Consider the following 22,833-nt stretch of genomic DNA (forward strand, 5'->3'; position numbering starts at 1 on the left):
TAATTAGCTAAATTTGCTAGAAACCAACCTTCTTTTGTTAACTGAAAATGTTAGAAATTAACAAGATGTCCTCTTTACTTTGTTAAGAAAAAATAATCACGTATTCTTTATGTGCTCCTAACTTAATTATAGAAACCTAAGTCAAAAATTCTGAGGGCAGGGTCTAGTCTCAGAGAATTTGGGATCCTCTGTTAGGCTCTAAATAACTTCTTTAATAGATTTCTCTTTTACTAAATTTTCAGTTTGCTTCCCAATGGCAATTATTTCAGTCAACATTACCCTCTGTGGATTCTGGTTTCAATCAGTATCAGCTCAGCTCTTTGTAGCACAGTTCAGACCAGTCCACAAATTAGTCATCTGGAGGCGGAGATGGAATATGGGTATTTATTAACCAGTTCTCAGTGTTTCTGGTATGTTGATTAAGATTAGATCCATATGTGCATAACTCATTGTGTTACAGGGCAGTTAGAAGGACATCCCAGACCCCCCAAACCTGCCTGCTCTAAATAGGTTCTGCCATCCGCTGCATCAACACAAAACATATGAGATTTTAATGGGAAGGAACTTTAATGCAATTAGGAAACAATACAGGAAAGGCAAAGAATATAGTTTCTAAGTCAAGCACCTAAAGTTATCCATCCCCTTGTAGGTAAAAGTCCACCCAAGCAGGATAGGCCCAGAGTGAGGCACCACCCTGTTACAATGTGTGGCTCAAATGTACATCTGTGCCAGTCTCCTGGGGCAGCTATAACAAGAACACATTAGACTGGATAGCTTTAACATTTATTTTTCACAGTGTATTTATCACAATTCTGAAGATTGGGAAATCCAAGATTAAGGCATAAGCAGAGTTGGTGCCTGATGTGGGTTTACTTCCTAGTTTCCAGATAGCTGTCTTTGCCCTGAATCCCATGGTGGAAGGGGTGAAGGGGTTCTCTGGGGTTTTTTTTATAAGGGCACTAACCACACTTATGAGGGCTTCACCCTCATGACCTAATTCACCTCCCAAAAAACCCTATCTCTTAATACCATCAACATTTCAACATATGAATTGAGTGGAGAAATAACATCCAGTCTATGGAACAATCTCCCATGTCCTTTCCAGATTATCAGGGCCCCCCTTTTTGGTCCCTAGGTCACCAAACTGAGGGTTTTTTTTAAAGACTTATTTATTTATGCATACAAGAATTGGGGTGTAGGCCTGCGGTGTTTTGGGGGGGGGCGGTGAGAGGATTCACCAGAGACAGAGTGGAGAGCAGAACAGGAAGATCTACCAAAATACACTGCTGAGGGGAGCAGTGAAAAGGTCTGCTGCACCATGTGGGCCAGCTCCCTGGCCAGCGATCAAACTCATGTTGCAGTGGCCAGTGGTGGCAGCTTGACAGCATTGTCTTTAATCCCTGCGCTACAAGTGAGGTCCCACCAAGCTGAGGCTTTAATTTCCTTGCTCTGCTGCAAGCTTTTATGACTATATTTGTATCCTGGGCCTAGCAACAGAAGTGTGGGAAGAGATAACAAGACAATGGGGGCTTGATGTACTCTCTTGGGGCCATAGCTCTGCTATTCAAAGAAAGGTTTACCTCCCTTTCAACGTAGGCTCCTATAGGCTCCCACTGTGCCCTGCACCTTCACCACCACAGGACTGCTTTGGAGCTGGAGTACAAGGCACAAGAGAAGGGCCTGCCTGGTGGTACAAGGGATTAAGCACAGCACTGTGAAGCTATCTGTAGCCTCTGAAGCATGAGTTCGATCCCCGGCCAGCCAGGGAGCTAACTACATGGTGCAGCAGACCTCTCCTGTCTCTTCTGCTGTTCCCCTTAGCAGTGTATTTCAGTCATTCTGCCTGTTCTGCTCCCCACTTTCTCTCTGGTGAAGCCTCTTACCCCCCATATCTCTGGCCTGTACCCCAGTTCTTGTATGCATAAATAAATAAATCTTAAAAAAAAAAAAAAGATACCAGAGAAAAGGACACCCCTAGTGAGTTTTGGGCTTTTTTTTTTTTTTAAGATTTATTTATTTATGCATACAAGAACTGGGGTACAGACCAGAGGTGCAGGGGGTGAGAGGATTCACCAGAGACAGAGTGGGGAGCAGAACAGGCGGATGCACTGGAATACATGGCTGAAGGGAACAACGGGTGAGACAGGAGAGGTCTGCTGCACCATGTGGGTTGTTCCCTAGCTGTCTGGGGATGGAACTTGTGCTGCAGAGGCTGCAGATAGCTTCACAGCACTGTGCTTAACCCCTTGCACCACCGGGGAGGCCTGAGTTTTGTACTTTCTTTAAGCATCAGTAGTTCCCTCTCATCTCGGAGAGAGAGCAAGAGGGCTTCTCCTAGAGTTCTCCCTTTCTGGGTCCCTGTGTGACTCCCAGGGTTAAAACTCCATTCAGGTTGGGATACTGAAGGGGAAAAAAGGCAGATTCACCACAAACTTGGTGGTCTTCTGAACTCTGGTCTTCTCCAGTCCAACTGCTACTGTTTACTTGTCAAAGTCCTTACATAGGTTTTCATCAATATTCTGTGTTGTAATTAAGAGATAGAGTAGGATTTTACCCAGAATCACCACACCCCAAACTCTAGTTTGGCTTTTGTTTCGTAGATACTTTATCGCCTTTGTCATGACTTATTCTAGGGGAAACTACCTGGACCTGTGGGTGTATGTTCAACGTTTTAGCAGAGAAAAAATTCTCTTGCTTCTGTCTGTTACATGTGGACCAAACATACCTATGATTCATATATTAAATATGCATTTATTTAATCTACTCTTGTGGTAAACAGAGACATAAAACTTCTCATACCTCCAGGCAGTCTTGACTTAGGCATTGAACTTTGTTTAGGAGCTTTGTTCCCTTTTTATTTGAACAATCTTTGGGTATGTAATTATGAGGTTGCCGACTGGTCTGCATAGTTAAAAAAAAAGTTTTCAGATTAGTGAACTTGTGCATTTGATGAAAAGCATTTTTTAATGTATATTAAAGAGGTCCTGGTGGAAGCAGCATGGGTTATTTGAATTCACTGTTTTCAAATAAGTTTTTTACTTTTTCTCCCTCAGACATATTAGATCAGATAAACTGGAACACATAGCATATTGATGTTTGTAATAAAATGTCCTGCTCTAGGATGATTGTTCTGTATTATCAGAGTATTATTTTAATATTACTTCTTATATCATGGAAATATTGAAAAGTGGTTTCCCAGCAATGAGGCTTCCTGTGCAGTTGAGTTCTGCTTTAATAGTTATGGTTGGTGATGTGGGGGGAGGAGTATATGTGAATTTTTTTCCCTTTGTTCTTCTGTATTTCCCAAATTACCTGTGATTTTAGAGAAAGCGTCACTTTCATCAGATTTAAAAAAACGCTTTAGGGCCTCCCCTGGTGGCGCAGGCAGTTGAGTGCTGCTCTGTGAAGCTGTCCGCAGCTTCTGCAGCACGGGTTCGATCCCAGCTGGCTGGCGAGGGTCCCACATGGCGCGGCAGGCCTCTCCCGTCTCTCCCGCTGCTCCCATCAGCAATGTATTTCGGTCTGTCTGCCTGTTCTTCTCCCTACTCTCTCTCTCTCTGGTGAATCCTCTCAGCCCCTGCACCTCTGGCCTACACCCCAGTTCTTGCATGCACAAATAAATAAAACTAAAAATCTTTAGGGTCTCTCCTGGTGGTGCAGATGTTGAGCGCTGGGCTGCGAGGCTGCCCGCAGCCTCTGCAGTGCTGGTTTGTTCCCTGGCCACCGGCGAGGGTCCCACAAAAATAAATAAATAAATAAATAAATAAATAAATAAAATAAAAATCTTTAAAAAAAGTGCTTGTAGCTTACTTTAAAAAAATTTACTTTAAAGTAAAACTATTAATAGTGGCATGTGTTCTTATGAAAGTGAGCATAGATTTTGTAGTGTAAAAAGGGTCTAGCATTCCTTCTGAATTACCTGAAATAGTTAATAAATAAGTGCTTACCTAAAATTCCCTCTTATTATATAACTGAGTAATTGGATGATAATTTTAATCAAGAGAGAAGTTATCAGACTGCTTTTGGTTTGTGTTTTTTCCACAAACTGGTTCTCTGCTATTCCAAAATGTTAGGTAATGTGTCACTCTTTACCTTGCATCTTAGAGAAAATCCTCCAGTGGAAGAATACAAAGGCTAAAGATGTGTTTACTTACTTCTCTCTTTCAGTGTAATTATGGTTTTTCTTAGCAGTTTATTTCTTTTAAGTGTAAGTAATGTTCTCTGGTGTTGTTTACATGAGAGAACCATAAGTTTTCAGTAGGAATTGAAAGGAAGTTGTTATTTCTAAATGCTGAAAAGACTTTTATTTTTGATTGCTTGGTGGTAGTAAGAGATTGAAGGAGTCAGAAACATCTTTTTGTTTATTTAATTTTGTAAGTCTAGATTTGAATTAATTTGGTAATTGATAGAGAAAAGCAGACTTCAAGCCATTAGTATTTTTAAAAAAAAGATTTATTTATTTATGCATACAAGAGCTGGGGCACAGGCCAGAGGTGTCGGGGGTGAGAGGATTCACCAGAGACAGAGTGGGGAAGAGAACAGGCAAATCTACTGGAATACACTGCTGAGGGGAGCAGTGGGCAAGGCAGGAGAGGTCTGCTGTGCCATGTGGGTTGCTCCCTGGCCAGCTGGGGCTCGAACTCATGCTGCAGAGGCTGCGGATCGCTTCATAGTGCGTTGCTTTGCCCCTTGCGCCACCAGGGAGGCACTAGCCATTAGTATTGGTTGGTATTTGTTTGTTGAATACACAGCACTAAAAGTTCTATTGAAAAAACAATGTATGTATGGCCTTTTGTGCCTAACTTCACTTACTTTGCGTAATGCTTTCAAGGTTCATCTATCTATATTGACTGTTATCGCCTTAACTGAAAGCATTTCTGATTTTCCATAGCAATCACCCAGTGAAACAGCTTTCAGAAAGCTACTTTTTTTCCCTTTTTTCTTCTTTTTTTATTTTATACATTTTTTACATCATTTTTCATTTTTGTACAATGTATGTGTTTTCATATTGGTTATAGGACCCATACAATTCCCCCCACCCCCGCTTGTTTTGATCCTACTCCCTCTTCCACCCCTTGTAGAGTATCTCTGGTTTATAGTTGCTTGTTGATTTTGATTTTTACTTTATTATAATCAGTTTTTTTCCTGGTCCCTTATTTAGGTTTTCTAAATTCCTGCTATGAGTGAGACCATCCAGTATTTTTCTTTTCCCAGAAAGCTACTCTTACTTACATCTCCAATCTTCAGTTAAAGGTTTCCTTAAAACATTTTTAATTGAGATTTTTCCAAGATTATTAGCTGAGAATATAGTTAAAAATAAAGGGGCAAGACAACAGTGCTCCCTTTTTAAAAATTGAGATACATTTTTTAAAATGTTTATTTATTTGTTTGTTTGTTTGTTTATTTATACAAGAACCAGGGTATAGTCCAGATGTGCGGGAGGGTGAGAGGATCCATCAGAGACAGAGCAGGGAATAGAATAGGCAGACTGAGGAAATACACTGCTGAGGGGAGCAGCGGGCAAGGCAGGAGAGGTCTGCTCACCATGTGGGACCCTCGCTGGCCAGCTGGGATAGAACCCATGCTGCAGAGGCTGCAGACAGCTTCACAGCGTGGCACTTAACCATCTGCGCCACCAGGGGAGACCCTAAATTAAGATACAATTAAAATGTGTAATTCAGTGGTTCCTAGTATTTTACAAGGTTTGCAACCATCACTACAATCCAATTTAGAATATTCTCACCACCCTAAAAAGAAAGCATACACATTAGCAATCATACCTCCTTTCATATAAATGAAATCAATGTGTATGTAGCCTTTTGTGCCTAACCACTCACTTTGTGTAACGCTTTCAAGCTCCGTCTATACTGACTGTTATCTTCTTTGTCCTCCTAGCAATACTCAGCAAAACAGTAAACCAATTTTAGCACAGAGGAAATAAAAACGTATATTAACTTACTGAAGAAGAAGTCACAGTTGGCCTCAGTGAGGCATAAGGGGAGGTCATCAGTTATGAGGGTGCAGAGGAGGTACAGTGGGGTCATGAGGAGACAGAGTATCAAAGCACAAATAATGCTAGTTGCTAGCCTATTTGGTAGTAGAAGATGAGGAAGATCTCCCCTGAGTGTTTTAAAGATTTATTTATCTATGCATACAAGAACTGGGGTACAGGCCAGAGGTATGGGGAGGTGGTGGTGAAAGGATTCACCAGAGACAGAGTGGGAAACAGAACATGCAGACTGACTGAGGGGAGCAGCAGGCAAGTCAGGAGAGGTCTGCTGTGCCATGTGGGTAGCTCGCTGGCCACCCGGGATCAAACTCGGCTGCAGAGGCTGTGGATTGCTTCGTAGTGCTGTGCTTAACTTCTTGCACCACAAGGGAGGCCCTACTTTTATTATTTTTTTTAAGATTTTATTTATTTTTGCATAGAAGAACTGGGGTGCAAACCAGAGATGGGGGATGGGGAGGGGAGGAGTGTGTGTGTGAGAGGATTCACAGAGACAGAGTGGGGAGCAGAACAGGCAGATCTACTGAAATACACTGCTAAGGGGAGCAAGGGCAACAGGAGAGGGTGGAGTGGGGTGGGCGAATTGAGGTAGCACTGAGACTTAACCCCTAGGTCACCAGGGAAGCTCAGTACTAAGATTTTTAGGGAAATTCAGGAAACTGGTAGACCAGAACATTTAGATGCACCCTATTTGTAAATAATAAAATCACCCAAAGTAATAACAAGAAAAATGTTAGAATCAGTAAGCAGATGTTAGAATTGATGAAATTGATAAATGACTGGAAGAAGCAGAGACAGGAAGTGGGATAGTTTAACCCATAAGAGTTCTGGATTTTTAGGAGGAAGGCGAAAGAATGGTTTAGAATTGAGAAAGAACTCACAAAAACTCACTTCTGTGATCAGGGGTTTTTGGATATATGATTATTCAAGTTAAGATTTAAACATGTTCTGTCTGGGTGTCCCCAGTGGCGCAGCAGGTTGAGTGCAGCGCTGTGAAGCTGCCCACAGCCTCTGCAGTGTGGGTTTGATTCCCAGCAGGCCACGGAGATACCCACATGGTGTGGCAGACCTCTCCTGCCTCACCCGCTGCTCCCCTCAGCCGTGTGTTTCAGTCCGACTGCCTGTTCTGCTCCCCACTATGTCTCTGGTGAATTCTCTCACCCTCCCATGCCTCTTGTACCCCAGTTCTTGTATGCATAAATAAATAAATCTTAAAAAAAAACACATGTTTTGTCTGTTTTCAAATAATTTCTACCATACCACTTTAGTTTGGGACTAGAATTACAGTTCTTGGACCTTGATATCAATATCCTCTTATCCTCTTCAAAACTATGTTCACTAATAGTTGCCTGCATCTATTTTAAGTCTTACTCCTATTAAAATAAAAAAAATGGGAAATTACAAACATGTGCAGAGGTTAATTGGTAAAAAGAGTCAAAGTTACAAACTTTCATTTATAAAAGAAACAAACTGGCAATGTAATGTACAACATTGTGGCTAGAGAGAGTAATACTGATTTGTGTATTTGAAAATTGCTAAGAGAGTATAGATTATCAAAGTGCTCAAAAGAAAAAAGAAAAAAATTGTAACCATGTATGATGATAGATGTTACCTGGACTTTCACAATATATACAACTATCAAATCACTTATATGCATAACACTAATATATGTCAGTTATATCTCAAATAACACACACGCAAACAAATCACCCTTACCAGGAGATACAGTCCCCCAGTCGGTCAAATTTAAAATGGAACCTTCAAGCTGGGCTGCTCCCCACTCTGTCTCTGGTGAATCCTCTCACCCACCACACCTCTGACCTGTACCCCAGTTCTTGCATGCATAAATAAATAAATCTTTAAAAAACAAAAAGAAATAAAAAAAGAAAGGAAACAAAAAAGCATTATTTTCACTATCATCCCCTTAGAAAAAAATTCCAGTCCCTACTATTTCTATGGTTAAGCAGAACTCACTGTCAAGAAAACATTTTCCTAAAATATGGTACAAAATCATTGCGTTGCTGTTTGAATCAAAATGGTGTTTCATGAAATAAATATTTCCTTTTTTGGTAATGCTGTCTCATCATACAAATCAAGAAAGTTTTGCAAGCAGACATACCAACACAAAGAAAAAGTGACTACTCATGTAGCAAGCTGTTGTGTGCATGGACAACACTTTATTTCCTTGAGAACAAATTGGTAGAAGCGTGATAGTCACATGGTCTTTGAAATCCTAGCAGTGTTGATTTAATATTCTTTTAGGTAATCAAAAATAATATTCTCCCGTCCCTTTTTTTTGGGTGGGATTAAGCATTCAATACTAGCCTAATGTGAATGTAAAAACACTGTGTGAAAAGAAAATGCGTGGAATTAGAGACACTGTTATTACAATCGCCCACGTAGATATTACTCAGTTTCTAAGTTCAAGTTCACTTTTCTACATCACCAGTGTCCTGAATTATTTTGAAACAAATCTCTAATTGCATATCATTTTACCAGTATTTTAAAACTTGCCTCTAAAAGATGAAGGACTTTAAACATTTGTTCCTGAAATTACAGTAATTTCTCAGTATCATCAAATGTTTAATCAGTGTTGAAACTTTCCTGACGGGACCTCCCTGGTGGCCAAGGGGCTCCCCCTCTATGGCCTGAGTTCTATCCCAGCCAGGGAGCTAACCCACATATAGTTTAGCAGACCTCTCCTGTCTCACCTGTTGTTGCTCCCCTTATTAGTATATTTCAGTAGATCTGCCAGTTCTGCTCCCCACTCTGTCTCTGGTGAATCCTCTCACTGTCCCTGAACCTCTAGCATACACGCCAGTCCTTCTATTGAGGACATGCCATCTTTGATTCTCAGGGCAGCGGTAATGTGTTCAGCTTTAGAGAGAAGCACTTTTTACACAATATTGATGGAACTGCATAGCAGACCAGGCAGGTCTACACCAGAAGATCCCTGTAAAGCAGTTTAGAGAGAGAGAAGTGGACAAAACACTAGAATTAAATTTGCCTTTGTTACCACTAAGAATATAATGGAAGAATGAGTATCAGTGAGACAGAAATGAACTCTAAATTGCCTAGAAAATAACCGTAACATAAGTAGACATTTCCTTTCTATTGCTGTTAAACTTAACCTCTGCCACAACCTGCCCTGCTTTTCTCTCCCCTCTTCCCAGACTGAGTCAGTCCTATCCCATCTCTAGTTTGGCTCCCTGCCTTACTGGAACTCTGTTAGCCCATTTTGTTTCATCTTTTGTGACAGTGCTGACACATAAGTGCTAATTCATGGGGTGTCAAAATGATTTCTAAGTGAGAAACAAGTATGAACGTTGCAAATATGTTTCCCCATCCCCTAATTTTCATGGGAATCTGTCAATTAGAACTCTATGAAAATTGTGATAAGGGAAATGGAATATAAACTCTTAAAATACAAAAAGGATTTTACAAATAATAGCTTATGTTCCTGTCTTAATTATAATATATATTATATAAGTTCTATGGACACTGTCCTCTTAAGGTTATATTTTTGTTAAGATTTTATAATCTTTTTATTGAAGTTTAATGCACATGCAGAAAAATAGGATTTGGGGTTTGTTTTTTAAAGATTTATCTATGCATACTAGAACTGGGGTACAGGAAGTATAGGGGGTAAGAGGATTGCCCAGAGACAGATTGGGGAGTAGAACAGGAGGACTGACTGTTCTGCTATATTTCAGAGATAGAGCAGCGGGCAAGACAGGAGAGGTCTGCTATGCCATATGGGTAGCTCCCTGTCTGGGGATTGAACTTGTGCTGCAGAGGCTTTGGATAGCTTAATAGTGCTGTGCTTAAGACCTTGCGCGACCAGGGAGGCCCGGATTTGAGTTTTTACGGTTATTTTAAGTAGTGTCATATATCCATAACTGCCATGATAATTTCTCTTGTGACCCAACTAAATATGTCTTTTAAATTCTGAATTTATGCAATAGAACATTCCCTACTCTATAGTTGCATTAAGTTGAGTTGTTCTATGCAATATTAGACTTGGTTCTGAGAAACACTTAAAACAGTGCACAGTATTTTATCTTGGGTAACGTGTTTTACAAGCCCTCAACTCGTTGATAAGTTGAATTAGGGATGAATTGAGACCTTCAAGGTTATATTTTTCTATTCATTTTTTCATATGTATGTAAGTGATGGTATTCTTAGCAGCTATGTAAACTACAAAGAATAAGATGATTGTGTAACCTAGAGTTTGGAATGGAAACAATTTCTGAGATAGAGATCAAATTGTGTTTATAGAGACTATTATTGGCAGCTTTACTATCAGTCATTTCCTGTGGGAATATTTCACTGGGACATAATTTTATGCCTTGACTATTCACTAAATGGCCTTGTTCCAAGGGAAAAATATTATAGAACTATAAATACTAATGTATGTAAATTATAGTGTAGCACTTCATAGCATTTTCTGAGATTAAAATTAAGATTATTTAACAAACTGTTTTTTATTCATTACTGAAAGGATGTTAAACAACTCAATATCATGGTCTAGTGGAGAGCTAGGTAATAGAGTGAAAATTAAAGTCATTTGTTTCCTCTAAATTAAAACTGATGTTAATTAAAAAATACTTATTCATCACAAAAAGTATACAAAATGCTATACTTATAAATACTCTGTGGAGTATAAAAGTCAATTATAAATTATCTCTGCCCTTAAGGAATTCATGAATTTTCTTGTAAGGGAGATAGGGCATGCTTTGTATAAAACAAAAAACAATAAATATACTATGAGAGGGTATGAATAAAATACTAATAGAGTTTGAAAGAATGGGAGATCATGTCCATCTGGGAGACCAGCCATGGGTTCAGAGAAAAGGGAGTTGAGTGGTGTCTTAAAGGATGGGTAAACTTTCTACAGAAAGAGATGCAGGTGAAATTATTAGAGGGGGCAGAGACTAGGTACTAACAAAGATAATAAAGATCAAAGCGCCTTTAGAGATCTGAACCTTTGAATGGTGGACAAAAAAGAACTTACTTTAAGAAATATAGTTAGAAATAGGGCAAGTCAGGGCTAACTTGTATCAGTGTTCAGTTTTGCAAGCATTCATTTATTCAAGAAATAGTTCTTGAGCATTTAATAGTGCAGGTACTGTGTGAGGAATTAAATTGCTGCTCAAAGCTCCTTTCTAATATCTAAACATTAAAAAAATGTAACTGAAACCAATCACTGGATAGCTCGTTTGATCTCTAGCAACAGGAAGTACTTTCCTCCTATATAAAACACGGGATTTAATATTTTTAAGAGCGTTGATTGTTTCAAACAATATGGTTTCTCAATTTCAGTCAATTGTTTCTGAACTCATGTTTTAACTAAAACGAAGTCCGGCGCAGTGATGTTGGAGAGATGGAGACACTGATAATTGCAGCTCCATTTTACAAGTTTTGGTGATGTCAGAATTTCGTGTTGGCACGAATTAAACGGGGGAGGGAGGGAGTTAAAAAAAAAAAAAAAAAAAAGACAAGAGACCCAGGGATGATTTTTTGGACGAAAGGCTCCTTACTGATAAGGCCTCGCTGAAAATCTCCTTTGCAGAGGTAACCCCCCATGCAATGAGAGCGCCTCAGAACGTTTCCAGCATACATTGCACTAAGTGAGATACACCTGTACTAACACTTTGTCCGTCAAAACAATCTTTGTTTTCTCTCAAGCCAGGACTTGCAGCCTTAGACACGCCTCCTGCAATGGTGGCCAGGGGGAAGGTGGTGGGGTGGCAGCCAGGGGGGCAAATTCCCTTTCTCCGTCTCCCTAACGCAAACTTTGCAGGCGCCTGTCCCGAGCCCACACGTTCTTTCCCTCGTTTGGATTCTCACTGCACCCCGACTGGGGGCGCACGCACCCTCGCCCACCTCCCTCGCTGCGCCCCCGCCTCGCCCGCGCCGCGCACCGCGCGCCCACGGAAGGACCCGAGCTCCGCGGCTCGCACCCCGCTCGCCCCGTCGCGGCCCGGGGCTCGGGGCATGCGCTCTGCGGCGGCGCCGCCCTCCCCCACCCTTCCGCGGCTGAGTTATGCCAAGTATGTGAGGAGCCCGCGAGGGCCAGCGCCGGTCATGGGGAGCCGCCTCCGCGAGCGCGGCTTTCTCCGGAACGGGGCTCGGACCTCTCCGCGCGCCCGGGGCGAGCCTGGCTGCTGAGGCGCAGGGCATGGCGGACCCTCTGCGGAGGACCCTGTCCAGGCTCCGGGACAGGCGGGGTCCCCGCGCCACCGGGGCGCTCGGGCTCCGGGCGGCCGCGGCAGCCACGGTGGCGGCCTCCTCGGCTGCTGAGGGCGACGCCGGGGGTGCTCCGGGCGCCCCCCTACGCGAGCACGCGGGCGGAGCCGGGCTGAGCCTGCAGCCGCCCCCGCCGGCGCGGGTCCCGGGAGAGCGTCCGGAGCCGGCGGGGGCGCTGGGGCCCGGGCAGCGCGGCGGGAAGGAGGCCGCCCCCCTCGGCCGCGGGCTCACGCGCGCTTCTCCGCGCGCCCCGCCGGGCCCCGAGGCCGGCGAGCGGGAGGACGACGACGCCGACTACTACGAGAACCTGCCCGGCGGCGACCCGCGCGCGCCCCAGCCCGAGGGGGCGGAGGCGGAGCGGTGGCCCCCGCCTCCCCCGGTGGCGGGCTCCTCCCCGGGGGCGGAGGGCGGCCGCCTGGAGACGGGCAGGCTGCAGACCCAGTTGCGAGAGGCCTATTATCTGCTGATCCAGGCCATGCACGACCTGCCCCCTGACTCGGGCGCGCGGCGGGGCGGCCGGGGCTGGGCGGACAGCGGCTGCCCTGCTGGAGCCCGGGCTGCGCGCCAGCAGCCTTCCCCCCGCGGCGCCCCGGACCGCCGAGCCTGCCCCCTCGCCTGGGAGCGGGGAGGCGGCCGCCGTCCTTGGCAGCAGGTGTCCCCGCCCAGGTCGCCTCCGAGGGAGTCGAGGGGAGGCCGCCGGCGGACTCCTCGGATGCGGCTGCCCTACAGCCGAAGCCTCGACAGCCTCCGAGCGGGTGCCCAGCAGCCTCCCCTGCAGCGGTGGGTGAGCGACAGCTGGATCAGGGGCGGCCGGCGTGGGGACCCTGACGAGCCCCCGCCACGTGGAGGCAGGATGGACGGCTGGAGCGCAGGCAGAGCCGGGGCCACGGCGCCCTCTGGCCTCTTGACCCCCAGCTCCAAGGACGCGGGCTGCTCCTCCGGAAGCTCCTTCGGGGGTCCTGCGGGGTCCCCTGTGATCCGCAGCTGCAAAGGAGACGGCCAGGAGGGGCTCCCCTTCCTCAAGCCTCCCGCGGTGACAGTCAAGAAGCTGCAGAAGTGGATGTACAAAGGACGCCTGCTGTCCCTTGGAATGAAGGGTCGCGCCCGGGAGACACCCCCCAAAGTCACGGGAGAGCGGGCAACCTCCCCCAGTCTGGCTGCTTGGAAAATGCGTGAAAACCGAGTGCTCTCGGTTGCTCCAGATCAAAGAATTACGCTGACAGGTAGGCTGCTCTGCAATCGGAATGCTAACATTTGGAGCTTTGGTGTTGATCAGCTAGGCTTCTGTCTTAAGAGCGAAGAATAAGTTAGGTTTTTGCAGACAGCCACGAGCTGGTGCCAAAGTAAGTGTCATATAAGTGGCAGCTTAATGCGATTTCGAGGTTCTCAGGCATTCAACACGTGTGTGTGTGTGTGTGTGTGTGTGTACACACAGGCTCGAGGAACTTGGGGCTTGGGGCTTTGTTTTTTCTTCTTTAAGAACCCGTGCGCCTGCTCCTAAGCGCCACTTTGAGTAAAGGTTAAGTTCACCACACGCTTTTAGTAGGTTTAGAGATGGGCGGTGCTGCCTTGATTTTTATTCTTTGTAGCTCTAGGCAAATCCGTGGAGACTTTTGTGGAGTTTGTGAGTTTGAGTTTGATCCAAGGTAGACTTTACGGGCTTCATAAACAGTCATCTTGCTCATTACAACTTTTTCCCCCTTCTCTTTCCCAGGCACGCGCTTGCACACACACACACACACACACACACACACACACACACACACACACACACACACACACACACACACACACACACACACTGGCACATACACACAACCAAAAACCAAAACCAAACCAAAACCAAAACTTCCTTGGGCCTCACCAGTGGCGCAGCGGTTGAGCGCTGGGTTGCGAAGCTGCCCGCGGCCTCTGCGGCGCCGGTTCGATCCCCGGCTGCTCCCCGGCCACCGGAGGAGGGTCCCACATGGCGCGCAGACCTCTCCTGCTGCCCGCTGCTCCCCTCAGCAGTGTACTTCGGTCCTTCTGCCTGCTCTGCTCCCCGCTCTGGCTCTGGTGAATTCTCTCACCCTCCCGCGCTTCTGACTGTACCCAGTGCATGTATAAACAGAACAAACAAATAAATAAATAAATAAAACATGCCTCTATTAAAAAAAAAAATAAATAAATAAAAATATCAAAACCAAAACTTCCTTAAGTAAAATTTCTCTTTACTCAGGTAGGACATCCCATACTTCTTCCCTCCGGTTTTCCTTCTCTCTCCCTCGCACAAAAAAACCTCTGCAAAGTAAGGTTTTTATTGTGGAAAATCAAGGACACTTGTGTGTTATAATCAAAAGGAAAACGTCAAAAATCAGAAGCAAAATAAGAGTGCAGACATTTAAAAGTCATTTGTAAACTTAAGTATATTTGTCCTGAAAATAGGAGTTTGCTCCTTATTTTTCATGTGCATGATTTTTAATTTTTAAGGAAGCCTTAGGTCACCAGTTCTAGAAATCTCTTAATTAAGTTGTAAATAGCAAAACTTCTTTTCTGAAAGAAGTTTACTTTCAAATTGAGCCAAAACCAACTTGATCTTTTGAACTACACTCTTTAATATAAAGACTTTCAGTGAACATATAAAGACTGAATGCTTAAATGTAAGGTAGTCACAGTACTTGGCAGTTTCTCTGGTTAGAATTACAGGTCCTACAGGACTGGGTTTATATATATTAGCTTTGTTTAACCAATAAAATACAATACAGTAGGGAGAAACAAAGTTCACAAAACCAATCACAACGTGGGGACAAAACAAATGTTTCATTTACAGTGTATACAACCTTGAGAAGTTTTAAAAAAAAAATCTATAAATTGCTAATCCACACCTGCCAAATTTTCCCCTCAATTTTATTCCATTTTCTTTAAGAAAAGGATAGTGGAATGTACATTTGTTGTCAAGGGAGCTGTATTCTATGCTTAATTCCTATTAAAATGTGTTTCCAGGAGTAGAGTATCATAATCAGTCATGTGTCCTACTTTATTGACATTATACCTTTACTTCCTCTGATCTTGACTTAAATTAACTCTGTATAAGATAGTTAAATTTCACCCATAACAAAAATGTGTATAAAACTTTAGTCAAATATTTTTTGCCCTCTTGTTGCAAAGGTTAAACATTTACCATTTGATGGCTTTTAATATCCTCAGTTGTAGTGTAAACATTAAAGGATTTTTTAAGTATAATAAATGTTGAAACAATGAATTCTTTGATTTTTTTCCATTAAGAAGTGAATCAAATGAAACTAACTTTAAGGGAAATTAAAATGAAATACTAGAAATACTATTTGATAGGACTTTCAATATTTTATAAGAAATCTAAAAGCTTAGCTAATCTCTGGTTAAACAACTTTTTCAGATGTTATTTCCTTTCCGTTTGTTTTTTAGGAAAGATATAATTTGTGTAATGCTTATGTATCTAGTATAGATTTGGAAAGTTTTTTTTAAACTATTTTTCATGAAGGTGAGTTGAACTTATTAAAACCATTCTGGCTTTATACTTTATACATTATGTGGTTGTCATGTAATCTTTATCACTACTCTCTGACTCCCCAGTGGAAGAATGACAACTGTCATTTAACAACATCAACAACAACCAAAAAGACAGAGGGGTAAGTAGTGACTAGTTGTTAGTCAAACTAGTATATGGTTTGTATATACTCCTATATGGATTCTAACTATTAAGTGAACTCAAACACAGGTTTCTATGACTCCAAAACTCCTATTTATATAGGTTAAAGAGATTCAAAGTTCTTTAGAGATTTGATCCAATTAGTTGTATTAAGTTGCTTGGATTGAGGAAAATGACTGGAATTTCAACAATGTATAGAAAGGAAAATTATTCAAAGTTGCAAAGAAGATGGGAGAATCCTAGCATAGGTTTTAGATGGGAGAATACTAGCATAGTACATTTTTTAAATCATTGTGATATCCATTTTAAACTTTTGCCTTAAAATATTTAGTTCAAATTGCTGTTACTTGGGTTCTAATAAATAATATTTTGTAAAACATATGAAGCAGTGCATTCTTGATTATATTGAAAGATGTTTAGTAGCCTAAAAGGCTTATATTACATTTTTCTATACAATATCATTTATGAGAACATCATTTATATTTAGGATTTATTACAGAACAACTAATAATGAGCTAGGGATATCTAATCCGTATAGGTATTTTGGAAAATTCTGAGAACATGTGGCCAATGGAAGCCAAAATAATTTCCTGTTTTTTTTTTTTTTTAAGATTTATTTATTTATGCATACAAGAACTGGGGTACAGGTCAAAGTTAGGGGGGTGAAAGGATTCACCAGAGACAGAGTGGGGAGCAGAAATACACTGCTGAGGGGAGCAATGGGCAAGACAGGGGAAGTCTGCTTTTCCATGTGGGTTAGCTCCCTGGCTGGGCATGAACTCCCTGCAGATAGCTTGATAGTGCTGAGACTTAACCCCTTGCGCCACAAGGGAGACCCCCTGATTTCTTGTTTTGATTTCTGAGTCCTACTAAGAACCACTAAAATTTTTGATAGTGTAATAATGTCAGTGATTTGATGCAGTTGGGTATGTATGTTCATAGGTTGGCTAATTTGTTCCTAATTGAGATGACTATTTAAGAAATCTAAAGTCATTACACGTAGTAAATATTGTCAAGTTTCTGCAAGCCTTAAGATTAGGAAAGCATTTTCATATTTGCCAACTGTACTTCTTAATAAGTTTTCATAAATGTTTTAATTAGCATGTAGTACTCAAATAAATTCAAAAGCACTAAGTTGAACTATTTTTGGTCTGTTACTGCTTTAAAAATAATTAGCTTAGTTGGTTTCTACTTTTTCTGCTACATGATCTGTGAAAGAAAAAATTTAAAGTATGTACCTTAGTAAAATTTTGCCTAAAGTCTTTAGATAATTTTAAAAAAAGTATTAACTGTATTTTCTTGTACATTATATCTTAAAGTGATGTTGACTCTAATAATGCAGATTCCCTTCTATTGTTTTCTCAGTATTTTGTAGGTCTAACTTCTTACCTTTATGAGATAGAAAAGTTCTTCTCTTTATGAGATATAATTTTATGAGAAAAATTTTGAGAAAAAAATTCATTATTTTTCTGAATTTTTCCAACAAATTTCTTTGTGCATTAACCGTAGTAATGGTAGGCATATAAGTTTGGACTGTCTTCTAACTTTAAATCTCTCTCTGAAAATTCTGCATCCTGATCCTAGAAGTGAATTTTTTTTTTAGTTCTGTGAATTCTGCTTTTGGTTGCCATTGGAGTTGTTGGTGGCAGGAAAACTCTGAGAATTACAAATTCATCAGAAAGTGGTATGCTGATTTGAAAGCCCTACATTTCTAAGTGGAGTTTATTTCTTGAGAATCAGTAAGGCTGTTTTTTAGATTTTTGTCATTCAAAAAGTATGGTTCACAATTATAGAGCCATGGTTTTCAAACTTATTGTTCATAGGAGCGCCCTGAGAATCTTGTTAAAATGTAGACTAGTAAGTTTGAGGGCTGAAATTCTGCATTTTAACAAACTCCCAGTGTAGGTGCTGCTCTTTGGTACACACTTTGGGTAGTAAGTGTCTAGACTTCTTAGTGCTCCCAGTCTTCTATTTTCAGACATTTGTTAATGTTTTGAAAAAACATTCTACTACTCTGATTCTTGATACCTAAACGCATTACTGCTAGAGTAAAGCAACGGAGGTCTTTCTGCATCAGTTTTTAATGTATGAATTTAGACCTACTACTTCATTGTGACAACTTTAAGTACTTCCCTCCATACTGATCTTATCATCTCTCAATAAAAATGAGATTTTGGGATCCGCAAGAGAGGAGGCCATATAGTATAGCTGTTAACAGAATACAGACTCTGAGTTTCTGATTAGACTCTACCACTTACCAGACTTGTGACCCTGGATAAGTAACTCAATCCCGCATAGCCTCAGTCTCAGGATGCTGTGAGGATGAAAAAGGATAATCCACTTGGTACCATGCCTGGCACTTAGCTTTTAACCAAGAGAAAGGCAAGCAGGCATTGTGAGAATTGCCTTACCCACATCATTAGGGTTCTAGAGGGAAAGTGAAATGTTGGGAGTACTGACTTGTGGAGCTTTGGGAATTGAGCTAGAGGTTTACCCTTTAGTGACACTTATCCTGCTCATTTTTCTTTTATGTTTTTTCCCCTCTTGCTCTTTCTGTTTTCTTTTATGGAACTGAAAAAGTTTCAGTGCATTCTCTACTTTCTGTATAGCTTTTTCTTTCTTTCTTTTCTTTCTTTCTTTTTTTTATTTATGCAAGCACTGGGTACAGTCAGAAGCGCGGGAGGGTGAGAGAATTCACCGGAGCCAGAGCGGGGAACAGAACAGGCAGATGTACCAAATAAACTGCTGAAGGGAGCAGCGGGCGGGCAGGAGAGGTCTGTTGTGCCATGTGGGACTCGCCGTGGAGGCCAGGGATCAAACCAGCACTGCAGAGGCTGCGGGCAGCTTCGCAGCCCGGTGCTCAACTGCTGCGCCACCAGGGGAGGCCCTGCATAGCTTTTTCTTAAAGAGTTTTTATTGCTGGACATCATTGAAGAAAAATAAAAGAGAAAAAAAATACTTCTTTTCATTGTACCCCCTCTCCCCGTTTAGGCTTACTGGGGAAGTCAATCTGTCTTCCTGTCTACCTACCTACCTATATACCTAAGGCTTAAGTTTATTCTAGCATTCATCTGGGCTGCCAGGTTTGACTCTGTAAGGAGGACTCCTTGTATATACCTAAACTTAATATATTGTTCATAAGAATACTTTGCTTTAGGCCATGGTCTCAATGTGGGGCGGGAGCTGCCTCTGACCTAGGCTGTGTTGGGGAACCATGGTCCATTTCTTCCATTGTGTCTTTATTTATCTGAGAATAGTTTTATTTGTTTATACTTTTATTTAAAGAGAGTGAGCAAAAAAAGAGTTTATTTCTGTAAAAATTCTTAAGTTATGGAAAGATGTATGTACACTTTCAGTAAAGGTTGAAGTACTAATTTCTCAGAAAGTTTGCTGATGATTTTGAGCTGGGGTGCTAAATGTTCAGTAAATAGTAAGTTTTCTAGATTTATTATGAAACAGTAGTTGAGAACACAAGATTGGCTTGATTATTTCACCACTATATAGAATATTTTTCTGAGTGGAAACATTTTTAATGCCACTTCTGTATACCTTTACATATTTTCAAAGTAAAATAACTTAATTAGATTCTGTTAATTGTATCATGTGATGTATACTTGCAAGAGAATAAAGAGTTTTTTGTCTTGCAACTTTGCACACTTGTTTTTATACATTTTTATTTGTGTCTTCTTTCAGTACATATGTACATTCTAAAAATAACGGTAATTTTAAATTTATGCCAGTAGGGTTTGATGTTAATTTTAGCATAAAAAGGGTAGGAAAGGAAAATTGCAAATAGTTTTCCATTTCTGTGAAATTTACATTTTATCTAATTAACTGAGATAAAAATTAAATTCTTTAAATGATTTATAAAGAATTGCTCAAGTAAGATATACTGCCCCCAAATAAAGTGTTACTTATGTTTATCTTTAATAACTGAATAAATTTGGCCTTTATTGGAAATTACAATAATGTACCTATTTATCTCTAACTTTATTTTTTTTAAAAGATTTATTTTATTTATGCATACAAGAACTGGGGTACAGGCCAGAGGTGTTAGGGGTGAGAGGATTCACCAGAGACAGAGTGGGCAGTAGAACAGGCAGACTGACTGAAATACACTGCTAAGGAGAGCAGTGGGCGAGACAGGAGAGGTCTACTGTGCCATATGGGTCACCTCCTTGGCCGGGGATCTAACTCCTGCTGCAGTGGCTGCGGAGAGCTTCATAGGTTGTGTCTTAACCCCTTGTGCCACCAGGGAGGTCCCTCTCTCTCTAACTTTAAATGTTAGTCTCCTGTACTTTGAAATATCCTGAGAGAGCAACCAGACTATTTGGTTTCAAGTGTTTGTAGTTCCATGAAAATTGTAGCATTGTATTTCACAGTGTAATTAGTCTTTTTATGATTACATATTCATTAAGTGCTTATATCAAGAAAAATACCCAATTCGCTTAAATATAGTGTGCTGGTAGCTTTATTTTACACATTGTAGTTCCTTGGAATGTAGTACAAGTAGAAGCATGTTTATTGTGTATGTCAAAAACTTCGATAGGGCTCAATGTGTCAATATAAAATTTTGAGACATGTGAGAAAAAGATGTGGCTTGTAGTCATTGTGAGTTGTATTATCTTATGCTTTTGCTTCAAAGTTATAATTGTGTCAAAACTACACATAAAATCCCGTTAATGTCTAAAATGCTGTTAAATAATAGTACATTTGGGCTTAAATGTCAAATAGATTTTTACTTCAATATACCTGGCAAATGGATATAATCGATTAAAACCCAAAAGCCCTAGTGATTCCTGATATGTTTTGATTTTCAGTTCTTAATTTTTTTAAAGGTTTATTTATTTATGCGTACAAGAGCTGGGGTATAGGCCAGAAGTGTATGGGGCGGGGGTAAGAGGATTCACCAGGGACAGAATGGGGAGTAGAACAGGAAGATCTACTGAAATACACTGCCGAGGGAAACAAGTGGTGAGACAGAAGAGGTCTGCTGCACTATGTGGATTAGCTCCCTGGCTGGGATTGAACTCATGCTGCAGTGTCTGATGATAGCTTGGTAGTGCTGAGACTTAACCCCTGTGCCACCACCAGGGAGACCCAAGTACTGCCTCTTTTATTTGCCATCCAGATTTATTATGAAATAGTAGTTGAGAACATAAGATCAGCTTGAGTACTTCACCACTATGTGGGCAAGTTATTTTCTGAGTAGTACTATGTAGTTTTCAAAGTGTTTAGAACTTTATCTAACTTAATCCTTACCAGCAATCACCCTATTATAAGGTTAACTAGGTTGATATTGCTAAATTCAGAGAGGATTATTTGTGTATTACTTTCAGTGGGTAGTATGGTGTGGGGGAGGTAGGTAAGAACATGGATTTTAAGGTTAGTCAGGCTTAAACTTAAAGCCTAGGGCTAACATCTTGACCATATTCTTCATATTTTTGAGGCTCATATAACTAATCTTACTTAACCTCTCTCAGGATTATTGTGGAGGTTAAGTGAGGTTAAGGGTTTCTTAACTGCTTTATCTCTCATTCCTGGCACATAACAGGCACTCACTATTTGTTGAGAAAATAAATGTCTGGCATAGTGGCTGTTTGTTCATTGGAGCGTCCTTCCCTTCTGAGTCTTGGTTGATTAGTCCTTGAAATTTATTGAATGTAAAACACAATAAGGTTGTTTTTTTATATTAATTTTTTTTATTAATCTGCTTAGTTGAATTATGTTTAGGATTTTAAAAAACACAAATTTATGTTTTTTAAGAGATTTTTTTTCAGCAGAAGGGAGGTTGCTAAAAGCCTTGATAATTCATGAACCTAATTTGTTATTTGTCGTTAATCTCCTGATAGTTTAATGTATTTTATCACCTTATTAGACTATTATATACATATATAGAGAGAGTAGCGCAAGACCACAGTTCCATAATTTATAAACCTGGAATGATGTTAAATTTTTTGAAATGTTGTTTTGTTTTAATTATCTCTGTGTAATAAATTAATATTAGTGTATATATTTAGCTTATTGACTGTCATGGAAACCTGCTTTATGCAACTCTTCAGAAGCCAAAACATTTTTCCTCTTAATATGTAATAAATGATAAATACATGTATATGTGTATATATATATATATCTATATATATAGTATATCTAGAATGCCATATATTTATTTAGAATCTTATCACATTATATAAACACATGCTCATATTATTTGATGTCTTCCATTGCACTATGAATTTCTTCAGGGCAGTGGCTATTTTATTCACTCATTTATTCTTACTGCTTAATATTTGCCTGAACAGGCAAATAATACTTATATTGTACTTACTGTGAGACATGAGGTCCAATTCTAATCTGGGGCCTTACAGGATTTTTATTTTTATTTGTACCCTAGATATTTATAACTTAACTATATAAGATGTTACTGCACTACATGGTGAAGAAATAAAGGTTGAAATTTTAGTAATTATTAATACATTTAATAATAGGTAAGGTATACTTATTTTGAAAGTTCTATTCAGAGTTAATTTTTATGTGAAAATATAGGAATATTGGGCCTTCCTGGTAGTACAGGGGTTAAATATCAGTGCTGTCAAGCTATCACCAGCCACAGTGGCATGAGTTCATGAGTTTGAGCCCTGACCAGGGAACTAACCCACAAGGCACAGCAGACCTCTCCTGTCTCACCAGCTTCTCCCCTCAGCAGTGTTTTTCAGTAGATCTGCCTGTTCTGCTCCCTACTCTGTCTCTGGTGAATCCTGTCACCCCCTTCATGTCTGGCCTACAACCCAGTTTTTGTATGCATAAATAAATAAAATGAATCTTATAAAAAAGAAAATATAGGAATATTACTTGTGTTTTCTAAAAACTGGTTCTTGTAGTAGCAAGTTGAAATTATTCAAATGTTAAA

The 22,833-nt window shown here is 40.8% G+C and overlaps 2 protein-coding genes across 3 annotated transcripts in view; one reads left to right on the forward strand and one right to left on the reverse strand.

Annotated features, from left to right (window-relative positions):
- DNAI3 (dynein axonemal intermediate chain 3) overlaps nt 1-22,833 on the reverse strand; it is a 149,807-nt gene that overhangs the window by 24,473 nt on the left and 102,501 nt on the right. The window contains exon 24 of one of the 2 annotated variants that reach the window (XM_054690866.1): nt 18,223-18,237. The exons of the other annotated variant lie outside the window; for it this stretch is intronic. The gene's annotated coding sequence lies outside the window, so the exon portion shown is untranslated. Of the gene's footprint in view, nt 1-18,222; nt 18,238-22,833 lie in introns of those variants that run through there. 2 annotated transcript variants of the gene reach the window in all.
- The window catches only part of SYDE2 (synapse defective Rho GTPase homolog 2), a 35,846-nt gene continuing 25,744 nt past the window's right edge, over nt 12,732-22,833 (forward strand). Inside the window, exon 1 of the mRNA XM_037498515.2 lies at nt 12,732-13,479. Within this exon, the coding sequence (XP_037354412.1) occupies nt 12,732-13,479 (748 nt within the window). The remainder of the gene's footprint in view (nt 13,480-22,833) is intronic.

The sequence above is a fragment of the Talpa occidentalis genome, unplaced genomic scaffold, assembly GCF_014898055.3.
Source record: "Talpa occidentalis isolate TD23 unplaced genomic scaffold, MPIMG_talOcc4v2.1 talOcc4.9, whole genome shotgun sequence".
Taxonomy (NCBI): domain Eukaryota; kingdom Metazoa; phylum Chordata; class Mammalia; order Eulipotyphla; family Talpidae; genus Talpa; species Talpa occidentalis.